At 40.6% G+C, this 26,715-nt stretch overlaps 1 protein-coding gene across 1 annotated transcript in view; it reads left to right on the top strand.

The window, feature by feature from the left end:
- Positions 1-3,226: 3,226 nt before the first annotated feature.
- The window catches only part of LOC133535766 (E3 ubiquitin-protein ligase UHRF2-like), an 86,756-nt gene continuing 63,267 nt past the window's right edge, over positions 3,227-26,715 (top strand). The window contains 1 exon segment of the mRNA XM_061875680.1: positions 3,227-3,606. Coding sequence (XP_061731664.1) covers positions 3,454-3,606 — 153 coding nt within the window. The 5' untranslated portion in view covers positions 3,227-3,453.

The following is a 26,715-nucleotide window of genomic DNA, read 5'->3' as shown; positions in this document are numbered from 1 at the left end:
AAACTCAAATAGAATTTGAAAATCCAATAAAATATTTTAAAGACTTGGTTTTCACTTGTTTGAATAAATTCATTTTTTTTTTAAACTTTGCTTCTTATAACTTTGAGAAAGACAATTTTAGAGAAAAATACAACCTTAAAAATGATTTTAGGATTTTCAAACACATATACCTTTTTAAATTCCTTCCTCTTCTTTCCTGACAATTTAATTCAATGTTCAAGTAAATATATTAATTTTTTATTGTAAAGAATAATAAATACATTTTAATTTAATTCTTCATTTTAGCCTCTGTTTTTTCGACAATTAATATTTGTGAAATATTTCTTCAAACTTATTATGATTAAAATTCAAAAACAATATTCTGGCAAATCTAGAAAATCTTTAGAATCAAATTGGAATCTTATTTAAAAGACTTTTGAATTTCTTTTAAAAAAAAATTCTGGAAAGTCTAGAAGACATAATGATTTGTCTTTGTTAGAAATATAGCTTGGTCCAATTTGTTATATATTCTAACAAAATGCAGATTGGATTTTAACCTATTTAAAACATGTCATCAAAATTCTAAAATTAATCTTAATCAGGAAAAACTACAAATGATGTTCCATAAAGTATTTTTTTTTTTTTTTCAAAAAGATTCGAATTAGCAAATTTTTCTCTTCATTTTTTGGTTGAATTTTAATGAGTCGAAATTGAAGATAAACTATGTTTCAAAATTTAATTTTCATTTTTTTCCTGTATTCTCCTCTTTTAAACCGTTCAATTAAGTGTTTTGTTCATAATTTATTCTCTACAAAAAACCTTCCGTAAAAGAAAAAAAAATGTACGACGGAATGACAGACAGAAATACCCATATATATATATATATATATATATATATATATGTATATATATATATATATATATATATATATATATATATATATATATATATATATATATATATATATATATATATATATATATATATATATATATATATATATATATATATATATATATATATATATATTTATTTATTTAGGGCTTCACGGTGGCAGAGGGGTTAGTGCGTCTGCCTCACAATACGAATTTCCTGCAGTCCTGGGTTCAAATCCAGGCTCGGGATCTTTCTGTGTGGAGTTTGCATGTTCTCCCCATGAATGCGTGGGTTCACCTCCAAAAAACATGCACCTGTTATTAGGTTGATTGGCAACACTAAAATTGGCCCTAGTGTGTGAATGTGAGTGTGAATGTTGTCTGTCTATCTGTGTTGGCCCTGCGATGAGGTGGCGACTTGTCCAGGGTGTACCCCGCCTTCCGCCCGATTGTAGCTGAGATAGGCGCCAGCGCCCCCCGCCACCCCTAAAAGGGAATAAGCGGTAGGAAATGGATGGATGGATGGATGGATTAAAACATGTCATCAAAACTCTAAAATGAATCATAATCAGGAAAAACTACTAATGATGTTCCATAAAGTATTTTTTTTATTTTTTCAAAAAGATTCGAATTAGCTAATTTTTCTATTCATTTTTTGGTTGAATTTTAAAGAGTCGAAATTGAAGATAAACTATGTTTCAAAATTTAATTAGCATTTTTTTTCCTGTTTTCTCCTCTTTTAAACCGTTCAATTAAGTGTTTTGTTCATAATTTATTCTCTACAAAAAAACCTTCGGTAAAAGAAAAAAAAATGTACGACGGAATGACAGACAGAAATACCCAATTTTTTTTATACATATATAGATTTATTTAGGGCTTCACGGTGGAATAGGGGTTAGTGCGTCTGCCTCACAATACGAATTTCCTGCAGTCCTGGGTTCAAATCCAGGCTCGGGATCTTTCTGTGTGGAGTTTGCATGTTCTCCCCGTGAATGTGTGGGTTCACCTCCAAAAAACATGCACCTGGGGATAGGTTGATTGGCAACACTAAATTGGCCCTAGTGTGTGAATGTGAGTGTGAATGTTGTCTGTCTATCTGTGTTGGCCCTGCGATGAGGTAGCGACTTGTCCAGGGTGTACCACGCCTTCCGCCCGATTGTAGCTGAGATAGGCGCCAGCGCCCCCCGCGACGCCGAAAGGGAATAAGCGGTAGAAAATGGATGGATGGATGGATGGATTAAAACATGTCATCAAAACTCTAAAATTAATCTTAATCCGGAAAAACTACTAATGATGTTCCATAAAGTATTTTTAAAATTTTTTCAAAAAGATTCGAATTAGCTAATTTTTCTATTCTTTTTTTGGTTGAATTCTAAAGAGTCGAAATTGTAGATGAACTATGTTTCAAAATTGAATTAGCATATTTTTCCTGTTTTCTCCTCTTTTAAACCGTTCAATTAAGTGTTTCGTTCATAATTTATTCTCTACAAGAAACCTTCCGTAAAAGAAAAAAAAATGTACGACGGAATGACAGACAGAAATACCCATTTTTTTTATATATATATAGATTTATTTAGGGCTTCACGGTGGCAGAGGGGTTAGTGCGTCTGCCTCACAATACGAATTTCCTGCAGTCCTAGGTTCAAATCCAGGCTCGGGATCTTTCTGTGTGGAGTTTGCATGTTCTCCCCGTGAATGTGTGGGTTCACCTCCAAAAAACATGCACCTGGGGATAGGTTGATTGGCAACACTAAAATTGGCCCTAGTGTGTGAATGTGAGTGTGAATGTTGTCTGTGTTGGCCTTGCGATGAGGTGGCGACTTGTCCAGGGTGTACCCTGCCTTCCGCCCGATTGTAGCTGAGATAGGCGCCAGCGCCCCCCGTGACCCCAAAAGGGAATAAGCGGTAGAAAATGGATGGATGGAAGGCGCCAGCGCCCCCCGCCACCCCTAAAAGGGAATAATCTGTAGAAAATGGATGGATGGATGGATGGATAGATTTATTTATTAAAGGTAAATTGAGCAAATTGGCTATTTCTGGCAATTTATTTAAGTGTGTATCAAACTGGTAGCCCTTCGCATTAATCAGTACCCAAGAAGTAGCTCTTGGTTTCAAATAGGTTGGTGATCCCTGATCTAAAGTATTCACAAGTGCGTGTTTTACCATGAATTGATTAACGTGGACCCCGACTTAAACAAGTTGAAAAACTTATTCGGGTGTTACCATTTAGTGGTCAATTGTACGGAATATGTACTGTACTGTGCAATCTAGTAATAAAAATATCAATCAATCAATCAATGTTGTGAGCGGCCCCTTTAACTGCCAGGTTCGTAGTCTCGCGAGACTAACTTGGCGCCGCGACCTCATGTGAAACATCATCCGCACACTAGCAGGATCCACAGACTGACCGACGTTGTGCTCTGCGGTGGAACGAACAACAACAACAAAAAAACGCGATGGAGGCGCGAATTGTCTCGGTTTGAACTGCCCTCCTGCTTTCTCTCTCTCCCCCCCCCCCCTCCTCACGCCGGAAACGACATTAACCGCGCATACGCATCCAGCCGTTTATCTGAGGCGTAAACAAGGGCGGGCGCGACGATGTGGATCCAGGTCCGCACCATAGACGGGAAGGAGACCCGGACCGTGGAGGATCTCTCCAGGCTGACCAAGATCGAGACGCTCCGGGTGAAGATACGCGACATATTCAACGTCAGCCCGCAGCAGCAGCGCCTCTTCTACCGAGGGAAGCAGGTAAATGTGGGGCCTCGTCATGCAAACAGAGGGCGGGGGGGGGGGGGTCCTCTTGGTGTTTTTGGACGAAAAGCGAGCTTCCTGTTTTCATAGGAATTCGCTAATTGCGCAAGAACCCGTCATCGACCCCCCCCCCCCGGACCCCCATCCTCCGTGCTCCTATCTGTGAGTCACGTCACGTCACGTCAACTTGCTGCGTGCAAGGCGGCCATGCGTGCACAACATGTTTGTTTACATTTGACGCCACGCAGCGAGAGAGGATATCCTCTCTGTGCACCCACCCACTTGTTTACGTTGATGCAACTCTTTGGCAAGTGCATAATATAGTTGCACGATGCATGCGGCCCCCACCTAAATATGAAAGTTTAAAGGCCTACTGAAATGAGATTTTCTTATTTGAACGGGGATAGCAGGTCCATTCTATGTGTCATACTTGATCATTTCGCGATATTGCCATATTTTTGCTGAAAGGATTTAGTAGAGAGCATCGACGATAAAGTTCGCAACTTAATAAAAAAAAGCCTTGCCTTTACCGGAAGTAGCAGACGATGTGCGCGTGACGTCACGGGTTGTAGGGCTCCTCACATTGTTTATAATCATAGCCTCCAGCAGCAAGAGCTATTCGGACCGAGAAAGCAACGATTTCCCCATTAATTTGAGCGAGGATGAAAGATTTGTGGATGAGGAAAGTTAGAGTGAAGCACTAAAAAAAAAAAAAAAAAAAAGGCGGCGGCAGTGGGAGCGTTTCAGATGTGAAGTGAATTATATTTATATAGCGCTTTTCTCTAGCGTCATCATTCCGCAGCGTTTTCAACAGGATACCTCGCGGGAAATTTAAAATTGCAATTTAGTAAACTAAACCGGCCGTATTGGCATGGTCGGTAGTAGTGGGTTTCAGAAGGCCTTTAATGTTAGTAGGCGTTGTGTTATTTGGGTCCAAAATGGCTCTTTTAACGTTCTGGGTTGCCTACCCCTGCATTAGTGGAAAAGCGGCAAATGAGTGAAAGCGTCAGAGACGTTGCCATGGAGATGAGGGTTTTCTTACATGCCTGGCTGCAGTCACACCGCGACACTTGTCCGTCAGTAATAACAGTCCCTGATAACCTGGAACAATTTAAACCGTTATTTGTTTTTTTTATTGTTTAATTTGTATTGCCTCACACAATTAACACTACATATATTTCTATATGACGCCGGATAACACCACGGGAACTCTCCCTTTTTTGCGCTCACTATCCAGGTACTTTCAAGCTATTATCCGCCGACTGCCGTGTTGCTGTAGGGAGGAAAAGCAGAACGACACACGTTGCGGGAATAAAATTCTTCTCCGTGCGTCGAATGGATACAAATATATTCCACAACCCCTGACATGTCTTTTTCAAAGCCTGCAGTGAAGAGAAGGGTTAGTGAGTGATGTGCAAAGACCATCCCAGGAAAAGTGGGAGATGCAATATTTCTTTGTTGAGCATAGGCGCATCCTGATGTGTCTTATTTGCACGGAGAAAAGGAATACAATTTGAAACGTCATAATACAACTAGACATGCTGAGGAGTATGCAACATTTGTTTTTAAAGAGATCTTTTCTTGCGGCCCAGCCTCACCCAGACTCTGCGTCCAGTGGCCCCCAGGGGAATTGAGTTTGAGACCCCTGATCTTGATGGAACAATATAAAAACCACATCACGGTTATTATTCCGTCCATCCTTTTTCTACCGATTGTCCTTATTGGGGTCGCGGGGTGTTACCATGAATTGATTAACGTGGAGCCCGACTTATCAAGTTGAAAACTTATTCGGTCTATTGTACGGAATATGTACAGTGCAATCTACTAATAAAAGTCTCAATTAATCAATCAATCAATGTTTACTTAAATAGCCCTAAATCACTAGTGTCTCAAAGGGCTGCACAAACCACCACGACATCCTCGGTAGGCCCACATAAGGGCAAGGAAAACTCACACCCAGTGGGACATCGGTGACAATAATGACCCAGTCTATCCCAGTTGGATTCAGGCAGAATGCGGGGTACACCCTGGACAAGTCGCCACTTCATCGTAGGGCCAACATACAAAACCCAAAACCAGTGAAGTTGGCACGTTGTGTAAATTGTAAACAAAATTCACCCATCCATCCATTTTCTACCGCTTATTCCCTTTGGGGTGGCGGGGGGCGCTGGAGCCTATCTCAGCAACAATCGGGCGGAAAGCAGGGTACACCCTGGACAAGCAATTATTTGCAAATATTTTTTTAAATCTTTTTTCAATTGAATAGACTGCAAAGGGCTTCACGGTGGCAGAGGGGTTAGTGCGTCGGCCTCACAATACGAAGTTCCTGCAGTCCTGGGTTCAAATCCAGGCTCGGGATCTTTCTGTGTGGAGTTTGCATGTTCTCCCCGTGAATGCGTGGGTTCCCTCCGGGTACTCCGGCTTCCTCCCACTTCCAAAGACATGCACCTGGGGATAGGTTGATTGGCAACACTAAATTGGCCCTAGTGTGTGAATGTGAGTGTGAATGTTGTCTGTCTATCTGTGTTGGCCCTGCGATGAGGTGGCGACTTGTCCAGGGTGTACCCTGCCTTCCGCCCGATTGTAGCTGAGATAGGCGCCAGCGCCCCCCGCGACCCCGAAAGGGAATAAGTGGTAGAAAATGGATGGATGGATAGACTGGAAAGATAAGATATTTAATGTTCGAACTGAGAAACATTTTTTTTTGCAAATCATCCATCCATCCATCCATTTTCTACCGTTTGCCCCTTTCGGAGTGGCAGAGTGTGCTGGAGCCTTTCCCGGCTGCGTTCGGGCGGAAGGCGGTGTACACCCTGGACAAGTCGCCAACTCATGGCAGGGTCAACATACAAAAACCAAAACCAGTGAAGTTGGCACATTGTGTAAATCGTAAATATAAACAGAATACAATGATTTTCAAATCATTTTCTACATATATTCAATTGAATAGACTGCAAAGACAAAAGGTTTAATGTTTGAACTGAAAAACCTCTTTTTTTTGTGCAAATAATCATTAACTTAGAATTTAATGGCAGCAACACGTTGCAAAAAGTTGGCACAAGGGCATTTTTACCACTGTGTTACACGGCCTTTGATTTTACAACACTCAGTAAACGTTTGGGAATTGAGGAGACCAACTTTTGAAGATTTTCAGGTGGAATTCTTTCCCATTCTTGCTTGATGTACAGCTTAAGTTGTTCAACAGTCCGGGGTCTCCGTTGTGGTATTTTACGCTTAATAATGCACCACACATTTTCAATGTGAGACAGGTCTGGACTACAGGCAGGCCGGTCTAGTACCCGCACTCTTTTACTATGAAGCCAAGCTGTTGTAACACGTGCAGAATGTGGCTTGGCATTGTCTTGCTGAAATAAGCAGGGGCGTCCATGATAACGTTGCTTGGATGGCAACATATGTTGCTCCAAAACCTGTATGTACCTTTCAGCATTAATGGTGCCTTCACAGCTGTGTAAGTTACCCATGCTTTGGGCACTAATACACCATACCATCACCATACCATACCATAATACACCCATAACATCAGATATGCTGGCTTTTGAACTTTGTGCCTTGAACCGTCCGGATGGTTCTTTTCCCTCTTTTTTCCGGAGAAATGTGGACTCGTCAGACCACATAACACTTTTCCACTTTGCATCAGTACATCTTAGATTAGCTGGGGCCCAGCGAAGCCGGCGATGTTTCTGGGTGTTGTTGATAAATGGCTTTCGCTTTGGACAGTGGAGTTTTAACTTGCACTTACAGTGGTTTTCTGAAGTATTCCTGAGCCCATATAGGGATATCCTTTACACACTGATGTCGCTTTTTGATGCAGTACCACCTGAGAGATCGAAGGTCACGGGCATTGCCGCTTACGTGCAGTGATTTCTCCAGATTATCTGAACATTTTGATGATATTACGTACCATAGATGGTAAATTCCTTGCAATAGCCCGTTTAGAAATGTTGTTCTTAAACTGTTCGACAATTTGCTCACGCATTTGTTCACAAAGCCCCATCCTTGTTTGTGAATGAGTGAGCATTTCTTGGAAGCTGCTTTTATACCCAATCGTGGCACCCACCTGTTCCCAATTAGCCTGTTCCAAATAGGTGTCTGATGAGCATTCTTCAACTTTCCCAGTCTTTTTTGCCACTTATTCCCGCTTTTTTGAAACTTGTTGCAGGCATCAAATTTCCAAATGTGCTAATATTTTCACAAAATAACAGTTTACCAGGTCGAACGTTAAATATCTTGTCTTTGCAGTCTATTCAATTGAGTATAGATTGAAAATGATTTGCAAATCATTGTATTCTGTTTTTATTTATGATTTACACAACGTGCTAACTTCACTGGTTTTAAGTTTTGTAGATAGACAACATTCACACTCTAGGCCAATTTAGTAAATTTGGAGGTGGGGGGGGGAAACATAAAAACTCCACTCAGAAACACCCCGAGCCCTGGGATTGAACCCAGGAACTTCGCATAGTGAGGCACACAAACTAACCCATGCTCCACCGTGCTGTCCACGGTTATTATTGTGATTAGGAAATTGTGGAAAGTGCTGAAAAGTACTTATATTCACATTGAATTATTTTAATTAAGCTTTATTTTGGTTTGTTAGGTTTTGTTCCTTCAATTTCTGCACTTTTTTTTGGATTTTTTTCTATCACTCACAATCCACATGTGAGATAAAAACATATGTTTTTCTTTTTTTTTTTGCCGCATTCTCAGTACGAGGTGGCTAACATTGCAGCTATTACACTATTACGTTTTGAGGCACCTAAAAAAAAATAATGCACCTATATGGCAGCGCCATGTTGGCATATTTTTCCATAACTTGAGTTGATTTATTTTGGAAAACCTTGTTACATTGTTTAATGCATCCAGCGGGGCATCACGACAAAATTAAGCATTATAATGTGTTGATTCCACGACTGTATATATCGGTATTGGTTAATATCGGAAGCGGTAATTAAGAGTTGGGCAATATCGGATATGCGCAAAAAAAACATTATCGGACATCTCTATTTGTAAGAGGCTAAACATATTACACATCGAGAGCAAACCAGGAGCAGGCATGCTAATTGCTAAAATAATCCGGTAAGTAAGCTTCAAACAACACTGAGAGAAATAAGTGCTTAGTAAAGTTTAAGAAGTGTAGATGAAAGCACGTTACGCAGAAATTAAGCAGATATTAACTAGTAGATTAATAAGAGCGTAGAGAGAGGATAATATAACAACTAGAGATGTCCGATAATATCGGACTGCCGATGTCATGTAATATTGGAAATTATCGATATCGGTTTCAAAATGATCGGTATCTGTTTCAAAAAGTAAAATGTATTACTTTTAAAACGTCGCTGTGTTTTAATGTGTTAATTCCACGACTGGATATATCTGTATCAGTTGATATCGGAATCGGTAATTAAGAGTTGGACAATGTTGGATATCAGCAAAAAAGCCATTATCGGACATCTCTAATAACAAAAGTTGTTGATCTATAAATTAGTGGTCTGGATACCCAGGGTAGTATACGTATATGATCAATAATTAAGTGAATAGGTTGATTTAACTAAAAAGGACTTGGAGAAGGCATTCGACCGTGTCCCTCGGGAAGTCCTGTGGGGAGTGCTCAGAGAGTATGGGGTATCGGACTGTCTTATTGTGGCGGTGCGCTCCCTGTATGATCAGTGCCAGAGCTTGGTCCGCATTGCTGGCAGTAAGTCGGACACGTTTCCAGTGAGGGTTGGACTCCGCCAAGGCTGTCCTTTGTCACCGATTCTGTTCATAACTTTTATGGACAGAATTTCTAGGCGCAGTCAAGGCGTTGAGGTGTTCCGGTTTGGTGACCGCAGGATTAGGTCTCTGCTTTTTGCAGATGATGTGGTCCTGATGGCTTCATCTGACAGGGATCTTCACCTCTCACTGGATCGGTTCGCAGCCGAGTGTGAAGCGACCGGAATGAGAATCAGCACCTCCAAGTCCGAGTCCATGGTTCTCGCCCGGAAAAGGGTGGAATGCCATCTCCAGGTTGGGGAGGAGACCCTGCCCCAAGTGGAGGAGTTCAAGTACCTAGGAGTCTTGTTCACAAGTGGGGGAAGAGTGGATCGTGAGATCGACAGGCGGATCGGTGCGGCGTCTTCAGTAATGCGGACGTTGTACCGATCCGTTGTGGTGAAGAAGGAGCTGAGCCGGAAGGCAAAGCTCTCAATTTACCGGTCGATCTACGTTCCCATCCTCACCTATGGTCATGAGCTTTGGGTCATGACCGAAAGGATAAGATCACGGGTACAAGCGGCCGAAATGAGTTTCCTCCGCCGTGTGGCGGGGCTCTCCCTTAGAGATAGGGTGAGAAGCTCTGCCATCCGGGAGGAACTCAAAGTAAAGCCGCTGCTCCTTCACATCGAGAGGAGCCAGATGAGGTGGTTCGGGCATCTGGTCAGGATGCCACCCGAACGCCTCCCTAGGGAGGTGTTTAGGGCACGTCCAACCGGTAGGAGACCACGGGGAAGACCCAGGACACGTTGGGAAGACTATGTCTCCCGGCTGGCCTGGGAATGCCTCGGGATCCCCCGGGAAGAGCTAGACGAAGTGGCTGGGGAGAGGGAAGTCTGGGTTTCCCTGCTTAGGCTGTTGCCCCCGCAACCAGACCTCGGATAAGCGGAAGAAGATGGATGGATGGAGGTTGATTTAAAAAAAAATAAATAAATAAATAAATAAATTTTTTGGGGTAGTGTTTACAAACTTATGTCCCTGGACACCATAGGACTTTTCGGGCTAAAACCAAACGATTTAAATAAATAGTAGAGCTTAGTTTTTGATTTTTTTTTTTTTAAGTTATCGTGTTCTATTGACTTGGTTTTGCTGAAACATTTGTAAGTAATGAAATACTTGTAGAGTGAAAACAAAATGGAAGCAGGGAACAAAAAACAGTAAGCTACAAACAGATACCGAAAGATAGCTTACCGCTACGCTGCAATGACTCGACATGAAACGACACGACAGGAGCGACAATACGGAAGTCATCGACAAGAAAATAATCCAGCCCTGACTGGAGGAACAAAAGCAGGTACCATTAGGAGCGGGCTGATTGACACCAGGTGTGGCCAGGTGCCAATCAGCCGCAGCTGAGGGGAAACAAAGCACTCAGGGAGACAAACAGGAAGCTGAACCAAAATAAGAGTGCTGACAGGAACTAAGGACAGGAATCACTAAACACACAGAGGAAAACCTAAAACACAATCAAACTGTCAGTGGTAAGCCTGACAGAATATCCCTCAAAAGCACAGATTTCGACCATGGAAATACTCTCTATAGTTCAAGACTTACGCTCGTTTAAAAACAGCACTGCACATCATAATGGCGGCGACAGTTTTGATGTTAAAAGTCTAGAAAAAAAATGATGTGGAAAATAAGAATGATTACTTTTTTATTGTAAAAGTATTACTTTTTAATGTAAAATGTTGACATTTGTCATAAAATTCCGACCTTTATCACAATATTGCCAATTTTTTTGTTCTTGTGAAATAGTCACATTTTGTGAGTGAAATTAGGACTTTTGTCATAATTTTGCCAAGTAAAGTTCCCATTGTTATTATAATATTGGCAACATTTCAAAGTTTTCTTATAAAATTGTGACTTTTAGTGAGTAAAATGACGACTATTTTCATAAAATTGCCAACACTTTTTTTTTTAATTAAAATTGCGACTGTTATTGAATAAAATTCAAATTTTTATGATAATTTTTGCCCTGCGATGAGGGGGCGACTTGTCCAGGGTGTACACCGCCTTCCGCCCGATGTTAGCTGAGATAGGCACCAGCGCCCACCGCCACCCCAAAAGGGAATAAGCGGTAGAAAATGGATGGATGGATGGAAATAAAATAAGAATGTCATATAAATATTGTGTTGATATTGTTAAACTGTCAACAGCACTCACATTTAATATGTTAAAGGGGAACATTATCACAATTTCAAAAGGGTTAAAAACAATAAAAATCAGTTTCCAGTGGCTTGTTTTATTTTTCGAAGTTTTTTTCAAAATTTTACACCTCCCGGAATATCCCTAAAAAAAGCTTTAAAATGTTTGATTTTCGCTATTTGCGATGCGACTGTCCATTTCCCTGTGACGTCATACAGGGCTGCCAATACAAACATGGCGGTTACCACAGCAAGATATAGCGACATTAGCTCGGATTCAGACTAGGATTTCAGCGGCTTAAGCGATTCAACAGATTACGCATGTATTGAAACAGATAGTCGGAGTATGGGGGCAGATAGCGAAAACAAAATTGGAGAAGATATTGAATCTATTGAGCGAATAGCTATTGACGCTATTCGGCCATAGCATGGGTGTACCTAATGAAGTGGACCATAGCATGGCTGCCTTATTAGCATCGCCAGTAAAATGTGCGGACCAAACGATCAGGACTTTCGCATCTTGTGACACTGGAGCAACTTAAATCTGTCGATTGGTTAGTGTTTGTTTCGCATTAAATGTGGGTTTTTAGTTTCAAATGTACATACAGCTAGCGTAAATAGCATGTTAGCATCGATTAGCGTAGCATGTTAGCATCGATTAGCTGGCAGTCATGCCGTGACCAAATATGTCTGATTAGCACAAAAGTCAACAACATCAACAAAACTCAGCTTTGTGATTTCGTTGACTTGATCGTTGCAAATGCATCTGCAGGTTATCCATACATCTCTGTGCCATGTCTGTCTTAGCATCGCCGGTCAAATGTGCAGACACTCTGGCAAATTCAATGGGGGTCTGGCGGCAGATTTCTTGCCAGTGGTGCAACTTGAATCCCTCCCTGTTAGTGTTGTTACACCCTCCGACAACACACCGACGAGGCATGATGTCTCCAAGGTTCCATAAAATAGTCGAAAAAACGGAAAATAACAGAGCTGAGACCCGGTGTTTGTAATATGAAAATGAAAATGGCGGCTGTATTACCTCGGTGACGTCACGTTCTGACGTCATCGCTAAAAGACAACAGAAAGGCATTTAATTTGCCAAAATTCACCCATTTAGAGTTCGGAAATCGGTTAAAAAAATACATGGTCTTTTTTCTGCAACATCAAGGTATATATTGACGCTGGCATAGGCTTGGTGATAATGTCCCGCTTTAAAAAAGTAACAGTTAATAGAAATTATCGGTCTTGGTATTGGCCGATCGCAGACATGGGTGGTCGGTATCAGAAACGGCAGCGTAAAACATCCCTCGTGGAAAGCAAAACAAATGTGTTAAGAACTAGGAATTAACTTTTCTTCGAAGGGGGAAAGGCCCATGTTGACAAAAAAAAATTATGTGCTTTCATGACAGATTATCTTCACGAGATTTGTCGCTAGTCATTTTAAAAAATGATACAAAATTTAAAAGACAAACTCAAGGGGTATGATTACTAAATATAGCGACAAAGTCACTAAGTTGGCAACACTGACCCCTGCTGCTTTATCCTTTTATTCTCTGGCAGACCAGTCGCGTTTGATTATCAGTATTGTTTAGTACAGACCAGGGCAAATTAAAGCCCGGGGACCACATGCGGCCCGTTAAGCTTTTCAATCTGGCCCCCCGGACATTCCCAAATAATTTTTTTTTTTTTTAGATCTTTAAACTAGAAAGTGTAGCTGCCATTATGATGTGCAGTGATGATTTCTAATGACCGTAAATCTTGAACTATACCAAGTCTTTCAATGGTTGGAATCTGCGCTTTTGCATGATATACTACTTACTATTGTAATCTAATTAGTTACTATGGTGATCTAATTAGTTACTATGGTAATTTAAGTCACAGCAGCTCAAACGTGGCACCAAGCAGTGTGGGTGGGGAGCGTTTCCACGGAACCTGAAATGTGGGTGTCAGGGACAGATTTGGAAGGAGATTTTTACAGCGAAGTTCTACAGTTTAGTGATATATCAGATCTTATGTGTTTTTTTTGTTTTTTTTGTTTTTTTTTTACCCTTGGCGATCATATTTTGCTGTTTTTGTATATATGGATGGAGAGGGGGTGTGACGTTCAAATGTTGTCAATATTCAGTGTTTTATCCTTCATAGTTAACATTGTAAATTTCACATTCTTTATTTTCATGTACATTCTGGGTCTCATTCAGTAAAAAAAATGTGAAATTCCATTCCGTTTTTAAGGCGGTCTGTCGTAACTTTTTTAGCATTCAATCAGACATTATTGTGAGGTTTTGTATTAGTGTTCCTAAAAATAATACCGGCCCCCACACACATTTTTTTCTGTAAATTTGGCCCCCAAGTCAAAATAATTGCTCAGGCCTCACAATACGAAGGTCCTGAGAAGTCCTGTGTTCGATCCTGCGCTCGGGATCTTTCTGTGTGGAGTTTGCATGTTCTCCCCGTGACTGCTTGGGTTCCCTCCGGGTACTCCGGCTTCCTCCCACCTCCAAAAACATGCACCAGGGGATAGGTTTTGTTTGATTGATGGATTGAAACTTTTAGTTGTAGGTTGCACAGTTCAGTACATATTCCGTACAATTGACCACTAAATTTGAACACCTGAATAAGTTTTCAACTTGTTTAAGTCGGGGTCCACGTAAGGTTGATTGGCAACACTAAATTGGCCCTAGTGTGTGAATGTGAGTGTGAATGTTGTCTGTCTATCTGTGTTGGCCCTGTGATGAGGTGGCGACTTGTCCAGGGAGTACCCCATCTTCCGCCTGAATGCAGCTGAGATAGGTTACAGCAGTGGTCCCCAACCTTTTTGTATCCGCGGACCGGTCAACGCTTAATAATTTGTCCCGCGGTCCGGGGGGTGTGGGGGGGGGTGTCCTTTTTTAAAAAAAAATTTATTTTTATTTTTATTTATTTTTTTCTTTGTCATGAACAAGGGACATTTTTGTCATGAAAAATTGAGGTTTTCGTGGTTGGTGCACTAATTGTAAGTGTATATTGTGTTTTTTATGTTGATTTAATAAAAAATAAAAAATTATTATTATTATTTTTTTAAATAAAAAATAATATAAAATTCTTCTGTGGTTGGGGACCACTGGGCTACAGCACCCCCCGCAACCTCAAAAAGGACAAATTGTAGAAAATGGATGCATAAAGCTAGTTGTTAATGTTCAAACAAACCTTTTACAAAGTGATCACTGCAGACACGCGCATATTCCAAGTGTACTCTACAACAGTGGTCCCCAACCTTTTTGTATCCGCGGAACGGTCAACGCTTAATAATTTGTCCCGCGGCCCGGGAGGTGGGGGGGTGGGGGGGTTGTCCTTTTTTAAAATTTGTTTTTTATTCTTTTTATTTTTTCTTTGTCATGAAAAAGGGACGTTTTTGTCATGAAAAATTGAGGTTTTTGTGGTTGGTGTGCACTAATTGTAAGTGTATATTGTGTTTTTTATGTAGATTTAATAAAAAAAAAATATATATATATTTTTTTTAAAATAAGAATTAATAAAAAATTCTTCTGCGGCCCGATACCAATCGGGCCACGGCCGCGGCCCGGTGGTTGGGGACCACTGCTCTACAAGCTGAAAGCGACGCCAAAAGGGACAAGTGGTAGAAAATGGCTGGATGGATGGATTTACTCAGTTGAGTCTGAATAGCTGGCAGTGTAAATGCGTGGCGAGATAATTGTAGCATGGTCTTGGGCTCCATGAGTGCAGTCCAACATGTAAAATATCTTTGTAAAGGCGGCATGCAATGGGATTTGCGCAAGTTTACGCCTTTCTGACCAATTAGCATTTTCGCTTTCCGTAGCCGCGACGCAACCAGGAAAGTCCCAAATGCTTTTGTTTCTATTCTGTCACTGGTGAAGACTTTATGAATGAAACTTCCTGTTGTGAAACTCGATTATGGTGTGACTTTGGGACAATGGGGCCCTAGAGTCATTGTGCATCTTTGTGTGCTCGCCCGCTTTTCCCCGCCGTGAGCATAACGGAGGCTCGGGTGATTTGCAGCTTCTTCCAAAAAGTGAAAACGCACAGATTTGACCGCCGTCGAAAAGACGTTGGGTGGGTTTAATTATTAGCTGGGTTATGTCAGGCTGGGCGGCAGCGGAGAGGCCGGCGCTGCAAACGCCGCGCTTCCTCCGTCTCAGTGGAAAATAAGCAAGGCAGGGTTGATTCGGAGGATTTCCCCGCTATAAGCAATGTGTGGAATGAGCCAACGACACCCAGTGCACTGAACGCCAGCTCGCCGGGGCCCTCACGTGCACGCGGACGTTTGTTGGAGGGGAACAGGCTCTGTCTAATTCCCTTGCAAAATGGCGTCTTGTTTAACACCCACCCCACCCCCCCCATCCACTCCCGCTCACTGTGCAGGCTTCCTCTCCAGTTCAAAGCGAGGGTCCCAACGCCATCGGCTTCGCAACTCCTCCCACCCTTCCTTATTGTTTTATTTGCTACTTGTGTTGTGTTACACTTTAAGGCGCCTACACACACACACACACACCTTATGTTGTCCTAGCTCACGCCCACACTCTTGTTTATTAAACGCTTCAACGTGCTTCACGGTCGGGGCTGCGTTCCACCGTTTCGCTGTTTGCCTATTGTCGGGGTGGCAGTAGGAAGGCTTAGCGCACAAACGCGCACGCATACGTCGCCGTGACCTAGTTAAAGGCGGCAGTTTGACTCTGGCCATGTTGCGTTGGGCCTACTCTGGGGCCGTACATGTTTGCACTCGCGCGCTTCCTGGACTGACAAAAGGACCTTGCAACTTCCATGTTTGGCTACCGGCCATAGATTTGTAACTTTTATAAGGCCGTCCATGTTGCTAGTACTGTAGAACCACTATGCTCTGACCGTTACTCCAACAGGAAACAATGCAAATTGTAGTCCTCTGTTTCAGGGTCAAACTGTGGCCAATGTTTATTATCTGTACAGGGCGTTCCAAAATGATATAAAGGGGCCTATTAATGATATAATGATAAATCGCGGTAAAATTCCAGATAGTTAATAATACCGTTTAAATGTTTGATTACCGAAAAAACATAATCTTTTGATGCATTTTAGGCAACACTGCTTACTTCCTGGGAACTGTAGAACCGGTGCATGCGCACTAGTGCCGTTAGGCTTGAGAAAACATTGTAGTAATATAGTATTGTGAGATTTTGATATCGTTACAGCCATAGTTTGAACTTTAGGTTTTGTTTGGCTGATAACAAATTTTGCTCGACGATATTTATTGACTTTCAAGTTATTGCAGATAAACAATATTATTGCCAATGGTTATTTTGAGTGCAAGTTAACCAGTCATGAATTGATAATACATAATCATAATGCATGTATACCTTTTTAAATGCAATTAACTTTGAAATCTCCAAGATAAATAAAACAAACACATCACGAAAATAAAATGTACTCTGTTTGATAGAAAACCAGGTCATACATTTGTAACTTTTACAAGGCCATCCATGTTGCTAGTACAGTAGAACCACTATGCTCTGACCGTTACTCCAACAGGAAACAATGCAAATTGTAGTCCTCTGTTTCAGGGTCAAACTGTGGCCAATGTTTATTATCTGTACAGGGCATTCCAAAATGATATAAAGGGGCCTATTAATGATATAATGATAAATCGCGGTAAAATTCCAGATAGTTAATAATACCGTTTAAATGTTTGATTACCGAAAAAACATAATCTTTTGATGCATTTTAGGCAACACTGCTTACTTCCTGGGAACTGTAGAACCGGTGCATGCGCACTAGTGCCGTTAGGCTTGAGAAAACATTGTAGTAATATAGTATTGTGAGATTTTGATATCGTTACAGCCATAGTTTGAACTTTAGGTTTTGTTTGGCTGATAACAAATTTTGCTCGACGATATTTATTGACTTTCAAGTTATTGCAGATAAACAATATTATTGCCAATGGTTATTTTGAGTGCAAGTTAACCAGTCATGAATTGATAATACATAATCATAATGCATGTATACCTTTTTAAATGCAATTAACTTTGAAATCTCCAAGATAAATAAAACAAACACATCACGAAAATAAAATGTACTCTGTTTGATAGAAAACCAGGTCATACATTTGTAACTTTTATAAGGCCGTCCATGTTGCTAGTACTGTAAAACCACTATGCTCCAACCGTTACTCCAACAGGAAACAATGCAAATTGTAGTCCTCTGTTTCACGGTCAAACTGTGGCCAATGATTATTATCTTTACAGGGCATTCCAAAGTGATATAAAGGGGCCTATTAATGATATAAGGATAAATCGCGGTAAAATTCCTGACGGTTAATAATACCGTTTCAATGTTTGATTACCGAAAAAACGTAATTTTTTTATGCATTTTAGGCAACACTGCTTACTTCCTGGGAACTGTAGCGCCGGCGCATGCGCACTAGCGCCCTTGGGCTCGGGAAAACGTGGTAATTATATAGTTCCGAGAGATTTTGATATCGTTACATTCATAGTTTGAACTTCAGGTTTTGTTTGGTTGATAACAACTTTTGCTCGACAATATATATTGACTTACAAGTTATTGCCAATAAACAACGTTATTGCCAATGGTTATTTTGAGTGCAAGTTAACCAGTCATGAATTGATAATACATAATCATATTGCATGTATACCCTTTTAAATGCAATTAACTTTGAAATCTCAAAGATAAATACAAAAAAAACACATCATGAAAATTAAATGTACTCTGTTTGATAGCAAACTTTTGCACTTAAATAAAAATCACAACCAACATATTGGTTCTGTCTCTGTTAAGGAGGCTATGTTGCAATGGGCCTACTCTGGGGCCGTACATGTTTGCACTCGCGCGCTTCCTGGACTGACAAAAGGACCTTGCAACTTCCATGTTTGGCTACCGGCCATAGATTTGTAACTTTTATAAGGCCGTCCATGTTGCTAGTGCAGTAGAACCACTATGCTCTGACCGTTACTCCAACAGGAAACAATGCAAATTGTAGTCCTCTGTTTCAGGGTCAAACTGTGGCCAATGATTATTATCTGTACAGGGCGTTCCAAAATGATATAAAGGGGCCTATTAATGATATAATGATAAATCGTGGTAAAATTCCAGACGGTTAATAATACAGTTTAAATGTTTGATTACTGAAAAAACTAAATTTTTTGATGCATTTTAGGCAACACTGCTTACTTCCTGGGAACTGTAGAACCGGTGCATGCGCACTGGTGCTGTTAGGCTTGAGAAAACATTGTAGTAATATAGTATTGTGAGATTTTGATATCGTTACAGCCATAGTTTGAACTTCAGGTTTTGTTAGGCTGATAACAAATTTTCCGCGACAATATAAAATGACTCACAAGTTATTACCTATAAACAATATTATTGCCAATGGTTATTTTGAGTACAAGTTAACCAGTGATGAATTGATAATACATAACCATAATGCATGTATACCCTTTGAAATGCAATTAACTTTGAAAACTCAAAGATAAATAAAACAAACACATCACGAAAATAAAATGTACTCTGTTTGATAGCAAACCAGGTCACAGATTTGTAACTTTTACAAGGCCATCCATGTTGCTAGTACAGTAGAACCACTATGCTCCAACCGTTACTCCAACAGGAAACAATGCAAACTGTCGTCATCTGTTTCAGGGTCAATCTGTGGCTAATGTTTATTAACTGTACAGGGCATTTGAACATGGTTTAGAGGGGCTTAATAATGGTATAATGATAAACCGCGGTAAAATTCCAGACAGTTAATAAGACGGTTTAAATGTTTAATTACCGAAAAAACGTCATTTATTAAAGCATTTTAGGCAACACTGCTTACTTCCTGGGAACTGCAGTGCTGGCGCATATGCACTAGTGCCCTTGGGCTCGAGAAAACATAGTAATAATATAGTACTGTGAGGTTTTGATATCGTTACAGCCATAGTTTGAACCTTAGGTTTTTTTTGGGCTGATAACAAATTACTCTCTCTGCTCCAACGTTTCAGACTCCCTTCGTGCTCGCTTCTATAAGCAGCACTTCATCCTCCGTATCTTCAGCTTCAAAAACATAAGGTTGTGAATTCTCATTTGTCCAGAAATAGTCATCTTTGTTGTCTGCTACCAAGTCTGCCCTGATTAGTAAACATTTGCATTTGTCTCCAGAAGTAGGAACACACATTTGTTACAGAAAGTGGGAAGTGCGCTGCTATGGAAACAGAAATAAATGCTTCATAGAAAGAAGTACCGAGATTGCCTAAAATGACAAATATTGAACATATTACATATTGTTATGAACGTGTTTGTTACTACATTATATATATAATTACTTGCAGTGTGTACATAACAGGTTGATGGAGAGTTTTGAAGTTGTTTTAGAGGGCTTTGATTTGTCCCATCTTGCAAGTGTTTAAAAAAAATCAAATTCTCTGCTCCAACGTTTCAGACTCCCTTCGTGCTCGCTTCTGTAAGCAGCACTTCATATTCTGCTTCAAAAATATAAGGTTGTGAATTCTCATTTGTCCAGAAATAGTCGTCTCTGTTGTCTGCTACCAAGTCTGTCCTGATTAGTAAACATTTGTGTTTTTTTCCAGAAGTAGGAACACACATTTGTTACCGAAAGTCGGAAGTGCGCTGCTATGGAAACGGAAATAAATGGTTCATAGAAAGAAGTACCGAGATTGCCTAAAATGACAACATTACTGTAAATATTGAACATATTACATATTGTTATGAACGTGTTTTTTACTACATTATGTATATACAATTGGCTTCACGGTGGCAGAGGGGTTAGTGCGTCTGCCTCACAATACGAAGTTCCTGCAGTCCTGGGTTCAAATCCAGGCTCGGGATCTTTCTGTGTGAAGTTTGCATGTTCTCCCCGTGAATGCGTGGGTTCCCTCCGGGTACTCCGGCTTCCTCCCACCTCCAAAAACATGCACCTGGGGATAGGTTGATTGGCAACACTAAATTGGCCCTAGTGTGTGAATGTGAGTGTGAATGTTGTCTGTCTATCTGTGTTGGCCCTGCGATGAGGTGGCGACTTGTCCAGGGTGTACCCCGCCTTCCGCCCGATTGTAGCTGAGATAGGCGCCAGCGCCCCCCGCGACCCCCGAAAGGGAATAAGCGGTAGAAAATGGATGGATGGATGGATGGATGGGTGTACATAACAGGTTGATGGAGAGTTTTGAAGTTGTTTTAGAGGGCTTTGATTTGTCCCATCTTGCAAGTGTTTAAAAAAAAAATCAATTTAGAATCCTAAAAAAAACGTGTGTTCTTGTCGCTTATAATAATTATGAACAATAGGCAAAATTCCCCCCCCAAAATGCAGTTCAACATTAGGATTGTTTTATTATATTTATTTAATTTTTTTAATTTTTTTAAATCTATTTTTTAATTTTTGATTCTTTTAGGTCTACAAGTAATATGAAAAATGGTTACCTTACTTTCACACTTAAGAATGTTCAAATGTGCATTGTTGTCGCTTTTAATGTACACCTCCTTCTAGGGCAAAAAAGCATTTAGCACGGAATCTTCGAGAATGGCAGGCGCACACACCCCTTCGTCATTGTTTTGGGAAATGTGACCTATTTTGCTCAGCGCTTCTGCCTAGACGGGCTGCGAGTAAGGGCGAAAATCGTGTTCGGATGGCCGCCAGCGCGGTGGGGGGAGGCTCCGGTTTCACGCCATTAAATCTCTGCTGAGAACATTCGAGTGGCTCGCCTTACTTTCTTCTTTTTGCGTCTGAAGAAAACCTGGGAACATTTTGTGCCATTCAGAATTTGCCAAGAAGATTCTTTTTAAGCATTGTATTGGTAGTCATCTTCTTTCTATGAATTAGCTTAAACACAGACACATTTGTTCCTCGCGACTTGAAAATAGCCCGTTGAAAATTTTTAACCTCATAGTTAACTTATCATAAACTTATGTTCATGGACTGCAGTTACGCATTATTTTAGTAATCTATCAATTAGTTTGTTCGGTTTATCGAGTAAAACATAGCTTTATAGCCTTAAAGCATATTTTACGGAAAATAGTAAAAATAAAGTAACATTTTTCTGCTTGCCATAACCTCCATTCTTTATTTTATAATAAATCATAAGCATCCATCCATCCATCCATCATCTTCCGCTTATCCGAGGTCGGGTCGCGGGGGCAGCAGCCTAAGCAGGGAAGCCGTAAGCATTGGATTTATTATTTTTTAAATTAATTTAAATGTTTTAAAATTAATTTTTACTATTAAACAATCCATCGAAGCAACATGTACATTGTGAAGTGAAGTGAATTATATTTATATAGCGCTTTTCTCTAGTGACTCAAAGCGCTTTACATAGTGAAACCCAATATCTAAGTTACATTTAAACCAGTGTGGGTGGCACTGGGAGCAGGTGGGTAAATTGCCTTGCCCAAGGACACAACGGCAGTGGCTAGGATGGCGGAAGCGAGAATCGAACCCGCAACCCTCAAGTTGCTGGCACGGCCACTCTACCAACCGAGCTATGCCGCCCCATTGAAGCTACGTATAATCAATTATTGGTAACAGTTGTAGTTATGTCATCCTGATGTAAAAGTTATAATTTGGACTACTGGCTTTGTTTTGTTCACCAAATGGCGGTCATTTTTCCCATTCAAAGCATGCAGCAAAATATTTATTGTTTTAAAGGGGAACATTATCACAATTTCAGAAGGGTTAAAACCAATCAAAATCAGTTCCCAGTGGCTTATTTTATTTTTTGAAGTTTTTTTCAAAATTTTACCCATCCCGGAATATCCCTAAATAAAGCTTTAAAGTGCCTTATTTTCGCTATCTGTCAAGCCATCGTCCATTTTTCTGTGACGTCATCCGGTGATGCCAATACGGATAGCACAGCAAGATATAGCGACATTAGCTCGGATTCAGACTCGGATTTCAGCGGCTTAAGCGATTCAACAGATTACGCATGTATTGAAACGGATGGTTGGAGTATGGAGGCAGATAGCGAAAACGAAATTGAAGAAGAAACTGAAGCTATTGAGCGAATAGCTAATGACGCTATTCGGCCATGTTTGCTTTAGCATCGCCGGTAAAATGTGCAGACCAACGATCGGAAGTCTCGCATCTTGTGACACTGGATCAACTTAAACCAATCGATTGGTAAGTGTTTGTTTGGCGTTAAATGTGGGTGGAGGGAAACGCTGGATGTAAATATAGTTTTAAATGTACATACAGCTAGCCTAAATAGCATGTTAGCATCGATTAGCTGGCAGTCAAGCCGCGACCAAATATGTCTGATTAGCACATAAGTCAACAACATCAACAAAACTCACCTTTGTGATTTAGTTGACTTTATCGTTGGAAATGCATCTTCAGGTTATCCATACATCTCTGTGCCATGTCTGCCTAAGCACCGCCGGTAAAATGTGCAGACACATTCAATGGGGGTCTAGCGGCAGATTTCTTTGACTTTATTGTTGGGAATGCATCTGCTTTGAGTGTCGCAGGATATCCACACAATCTTACCATCTCTGTAGTAGCATAGCTTTGGTCGGTAAAATGTGCGGAACAAACGACTGACCATTTTGTCGGCTTTCCCACACCCTCGTATTTTGAACAAATTTCGTCCAATTTCTTGCCACTTTCGCATCTTTGGGCCGGTGGTGCAACTTGAATCCCTCCCTGTTAGTGTTGTTACACCCTCCGACAACACACCGACGAGGCATGATGTCTCCAAGGTTCCAGAAAATAGTAGAAAAAACGGAAAATAACAGAGCTGAGACGCTGTGTTTGTAATGTTTTTGAGAAAATGGCCGCTTTATTACCTATGTGACGTCACGTTCTGACGTCATCGCTCCGAGAGCGATAAATAGAAAAGCGTTTAATTCGCCAAAATTCACCCATTTAGAGTTCGGAAATCGGTTGAAAAAATATATGGCCTTTTTTCTGCAACATCAAGGTATATATTGATGCTTACATAGGTCTGGTGATAATGTTCCCCTTTAATGCAAGGTTTTGGCAAGGTTATGTTGCTGATGAAATGATATGTGCATGTCGCTATTCGTGTTGGAAAATTGTTTGGATGTAAAATTAAAGAAATAAGTATTTTCTGTTGAAATAAAACAAAACAGGAGTTCAAAACGATTTAAACATAGGGCTGGGCGATATGGCTGAAAACTGTATGACGATATAAGAGTTTTTTATATTGGTCGATATCGATAATTTTTAAGGCTTGTAGAAAAAATGATATTGAATGTTCTTGTTTTTATTTTAAAATGTAACCTTCCTCTGATTATAAAAGCACACTAAAAACTTAACAATCATGTTCGATAAAGTTCAAGTTGAAGATAAATGTTCGGTTATCCATTTCATTCACCACTTATATTTATTAGATAGAGATGTTCCGACGAGGGTTTTACGCTGCCGATTCATCCATGAGTGATATCGGTTGATACCAATCACTTGATTAACTGTACATTTTTTTCATGTATTTATGCTGAGGGCTATTGACAGTTTAACAATAGCAACACAATTTTCAAACTAAATCCTTTGTCTTTTTATTTTACATTCAGTTGTTGGAGCAAAACAAAGTCAAATACTGTACAGTGTACACTATAACTAAACAACAGCAAAAAATACTTTGATACTCATTTAAATCCTTTGGTTTTTGCCCATTTGAGTTTGTAAACATGAACAAAAATGTCAAAAAAAAGGATTTCAAGGGAATAAAAATATTGATCTATCACTATACCGATACTGCTTTTGGATTAATCCGCCCTCATTTTTCCGTGTCCTGTACTTACTTTTACAATGCTGACACACCAACAGTTGTTATATTTACCTCTCTTTAATTCTTAAAAATCTACTTGTTGATTTGCTGTTGATACCTGCTTACTTTTAGCTCTCAAACGCTTCAATCTACACTTCTTAAACTTAAGCACTTATTTCTGGTTGTTTCAAGCTATCTTAGCAGTTAATTTAGCTATTAGCATGCCTGCTCCTGGCTTTCTCCCAATGTGTAACATGATTAGCTTTGTCCTCCAGTGATAATAATAATAATCGTTGTGGCTTATGCAGCGTTTTGAGACACTCGTGATTTAGGGCTATATAAGTAAACTTTGATTGCTTGACTGATACTTGATAATGAAACTTGAAGAATTGCAGTTTATTCGTCGAAATAGTGGTGATTATTATTAATTTAGGAGAGCGCCTCCACTCTGTGTATGGAGACACATAATTTCGGTGGCTGCTAGCCGCTTGTCAGCCGGGGGACTAAAAAGGAATACAATGTCAGTCAGAGGGGATCAACGTTTGTGATCGGCATTACAATGCAATAATTGACAATGGTGATCATATACTTTTTCAGAAATATCAACCGATACTGATCGGTGGATGATTGATCTGCACATCTGTATTATTTTGCATTGTACAAACCCTGTTTCCATCTGAGTTGGGAAATTGTGTTAGATGTAAATATAAACGGAATACAATGATTTGCAAATCTTTTTCAACCCATATTCAGTCAAATATGCTACAAAGACAACATATTTGATGTTCAAACTGATAAACTTTTTTTTTTGTGCAAATAATCATTAGGTTTGGAATTTGATGCCAGCAACACGTGACAAACAAGTTGGGAAAGGTGGCAATAAATACTGATAACGTTGAGGAATGCTCATCAAACACTTATTCTGAACATCCCACAGGTGTACAGGCTAACTGGGAACAGGTGGGTGCCATGATTGGGTATAAAAACAGCTTCCCAAAAAATGCTCAGTCTTTCACAAGAATGGATGGGGCGAGGTACACCCCTTTGTCCACAACTGCGTGAGCAAATAGTCAAACAGTTTAAGAACAATGTTTCTCAAAGTGCAATTGCAAGAAATTTTGGGATTTCAACATCTACGCTCCATAATATCATCAAAAGGTTCAGAGAATCTGGAGAAATCACTCCACGTAAGCGGCATGGCCGGAAAACAACATTGAATGACCGTGACGGCACTGTATCAAAAATCGACATCAATCTCTATAAAGGATATCACCACATGGGCTCAGGAACACTTCAGAAAACCACTGTCTCTAAATACAGTTGGTTGCTACATCTGTAAGTGCAAGTTAAAGCTCTACTATCCAAAGCGAAAGCCATTTATCAACAACATCCAGAAACGCCGCCGGCTTCTCTGGGCCCGAGATAATCTAAGATGGACTGATGCAAAGTGGAAAAGTGTTCTGTGGTCTGACGAGTCCACATTTCAAATTGTTTTGGAAATATTCGACATTGTGTCATCCAGGCGAACCATCCAGACTGTTATCGACGCAAAGTTCAATAGCCAGCATCTGTGATGGTGTGGGGGTGCATTAGTGCCCAAGGCATGAATAACTTACACATCTGTGAAGTCACCATTAGTGCTGAAAGGTACATACAGGTTTTGGGACAACATATGCTGCCATCTAAGCGACGTCTTTTTTCATGGACGCCCCTGCTTATTTCAGCAAGAAAATGCCCTATAACATGTGTTTTGTTTCCCAGAACGGAGTAATAAGATTAAAAGGATTTGTTATGGTAAAGAAAGTAGAAAATGAGCTGAGTCATCCTCGTTTTGTGTCGGTGTTCGTCAATACGACTACTTTCCCCCTAAAACTGTAAATCTAGAGCACATGTTGTCCAGTACCTGGTTTGTCCAAAGCTTTGTTAGGAACGATAAGTGTAAAAACGACTTGACAGTTCCCTGAATCATATAACGAGGATACCAGAGGCAATGTGTGTTCATGTTTGACTGCATTATTTATGACCGCAGATGGAATAACTGTGCACATTGGAGATATTAGTACGGGTTTACTGCACGTTAAACCTCTGTTAGGGTTTGTGTTTTGTCGTGCTGCTCACGATTGGAAGCACCGAGGGGGCTGATGGTAATGAGATGGGGAAAGCGCGAGCCACCTGGATGGGAGTAGATTTTAATGCGGTGCAATGCCGCCTCAACCCCACGACTATTTGACGTATTTATTCGACGCCTTGCCATCAACTGGCGAAGGTTAAACCTAAACGTAGGCTCTAAAAGGTGGCTATTCTGCACCGCATATCTAAAGTCCATGAGGCGATTAAGACCAGGCAGCAAAGGGGGAAATGGCGCCTGTTCCTCCCTCATACGACACCCCTCCCCCACCCGACACCCCTCTCGCTACCTCTTCAACTTCCTCGCCAAAGAAACGGGAAGGACAGCTGCGTCCGCCGCC

This window comes from Nerophis ophidion, linkage group LG17, assembly GCF_033978795.1.
Source record: "Nerophis ophidion isolate RoL-2023_Sa linkage group LG17, RoL_Noph_v1.0, whole genome shotgun sequence".
NCBI classification, from domain to species: Eukaryota; Metazoa; Chordata; class Actinopteri; order Syngnathiformes; family Syngnathidae; genus Nerophis; species Nerophis ophidion.
Note: the sequence above shows the minus strand (reverse complement) of the source record. Positions and strands in the feature narration are given on the sequence as shown.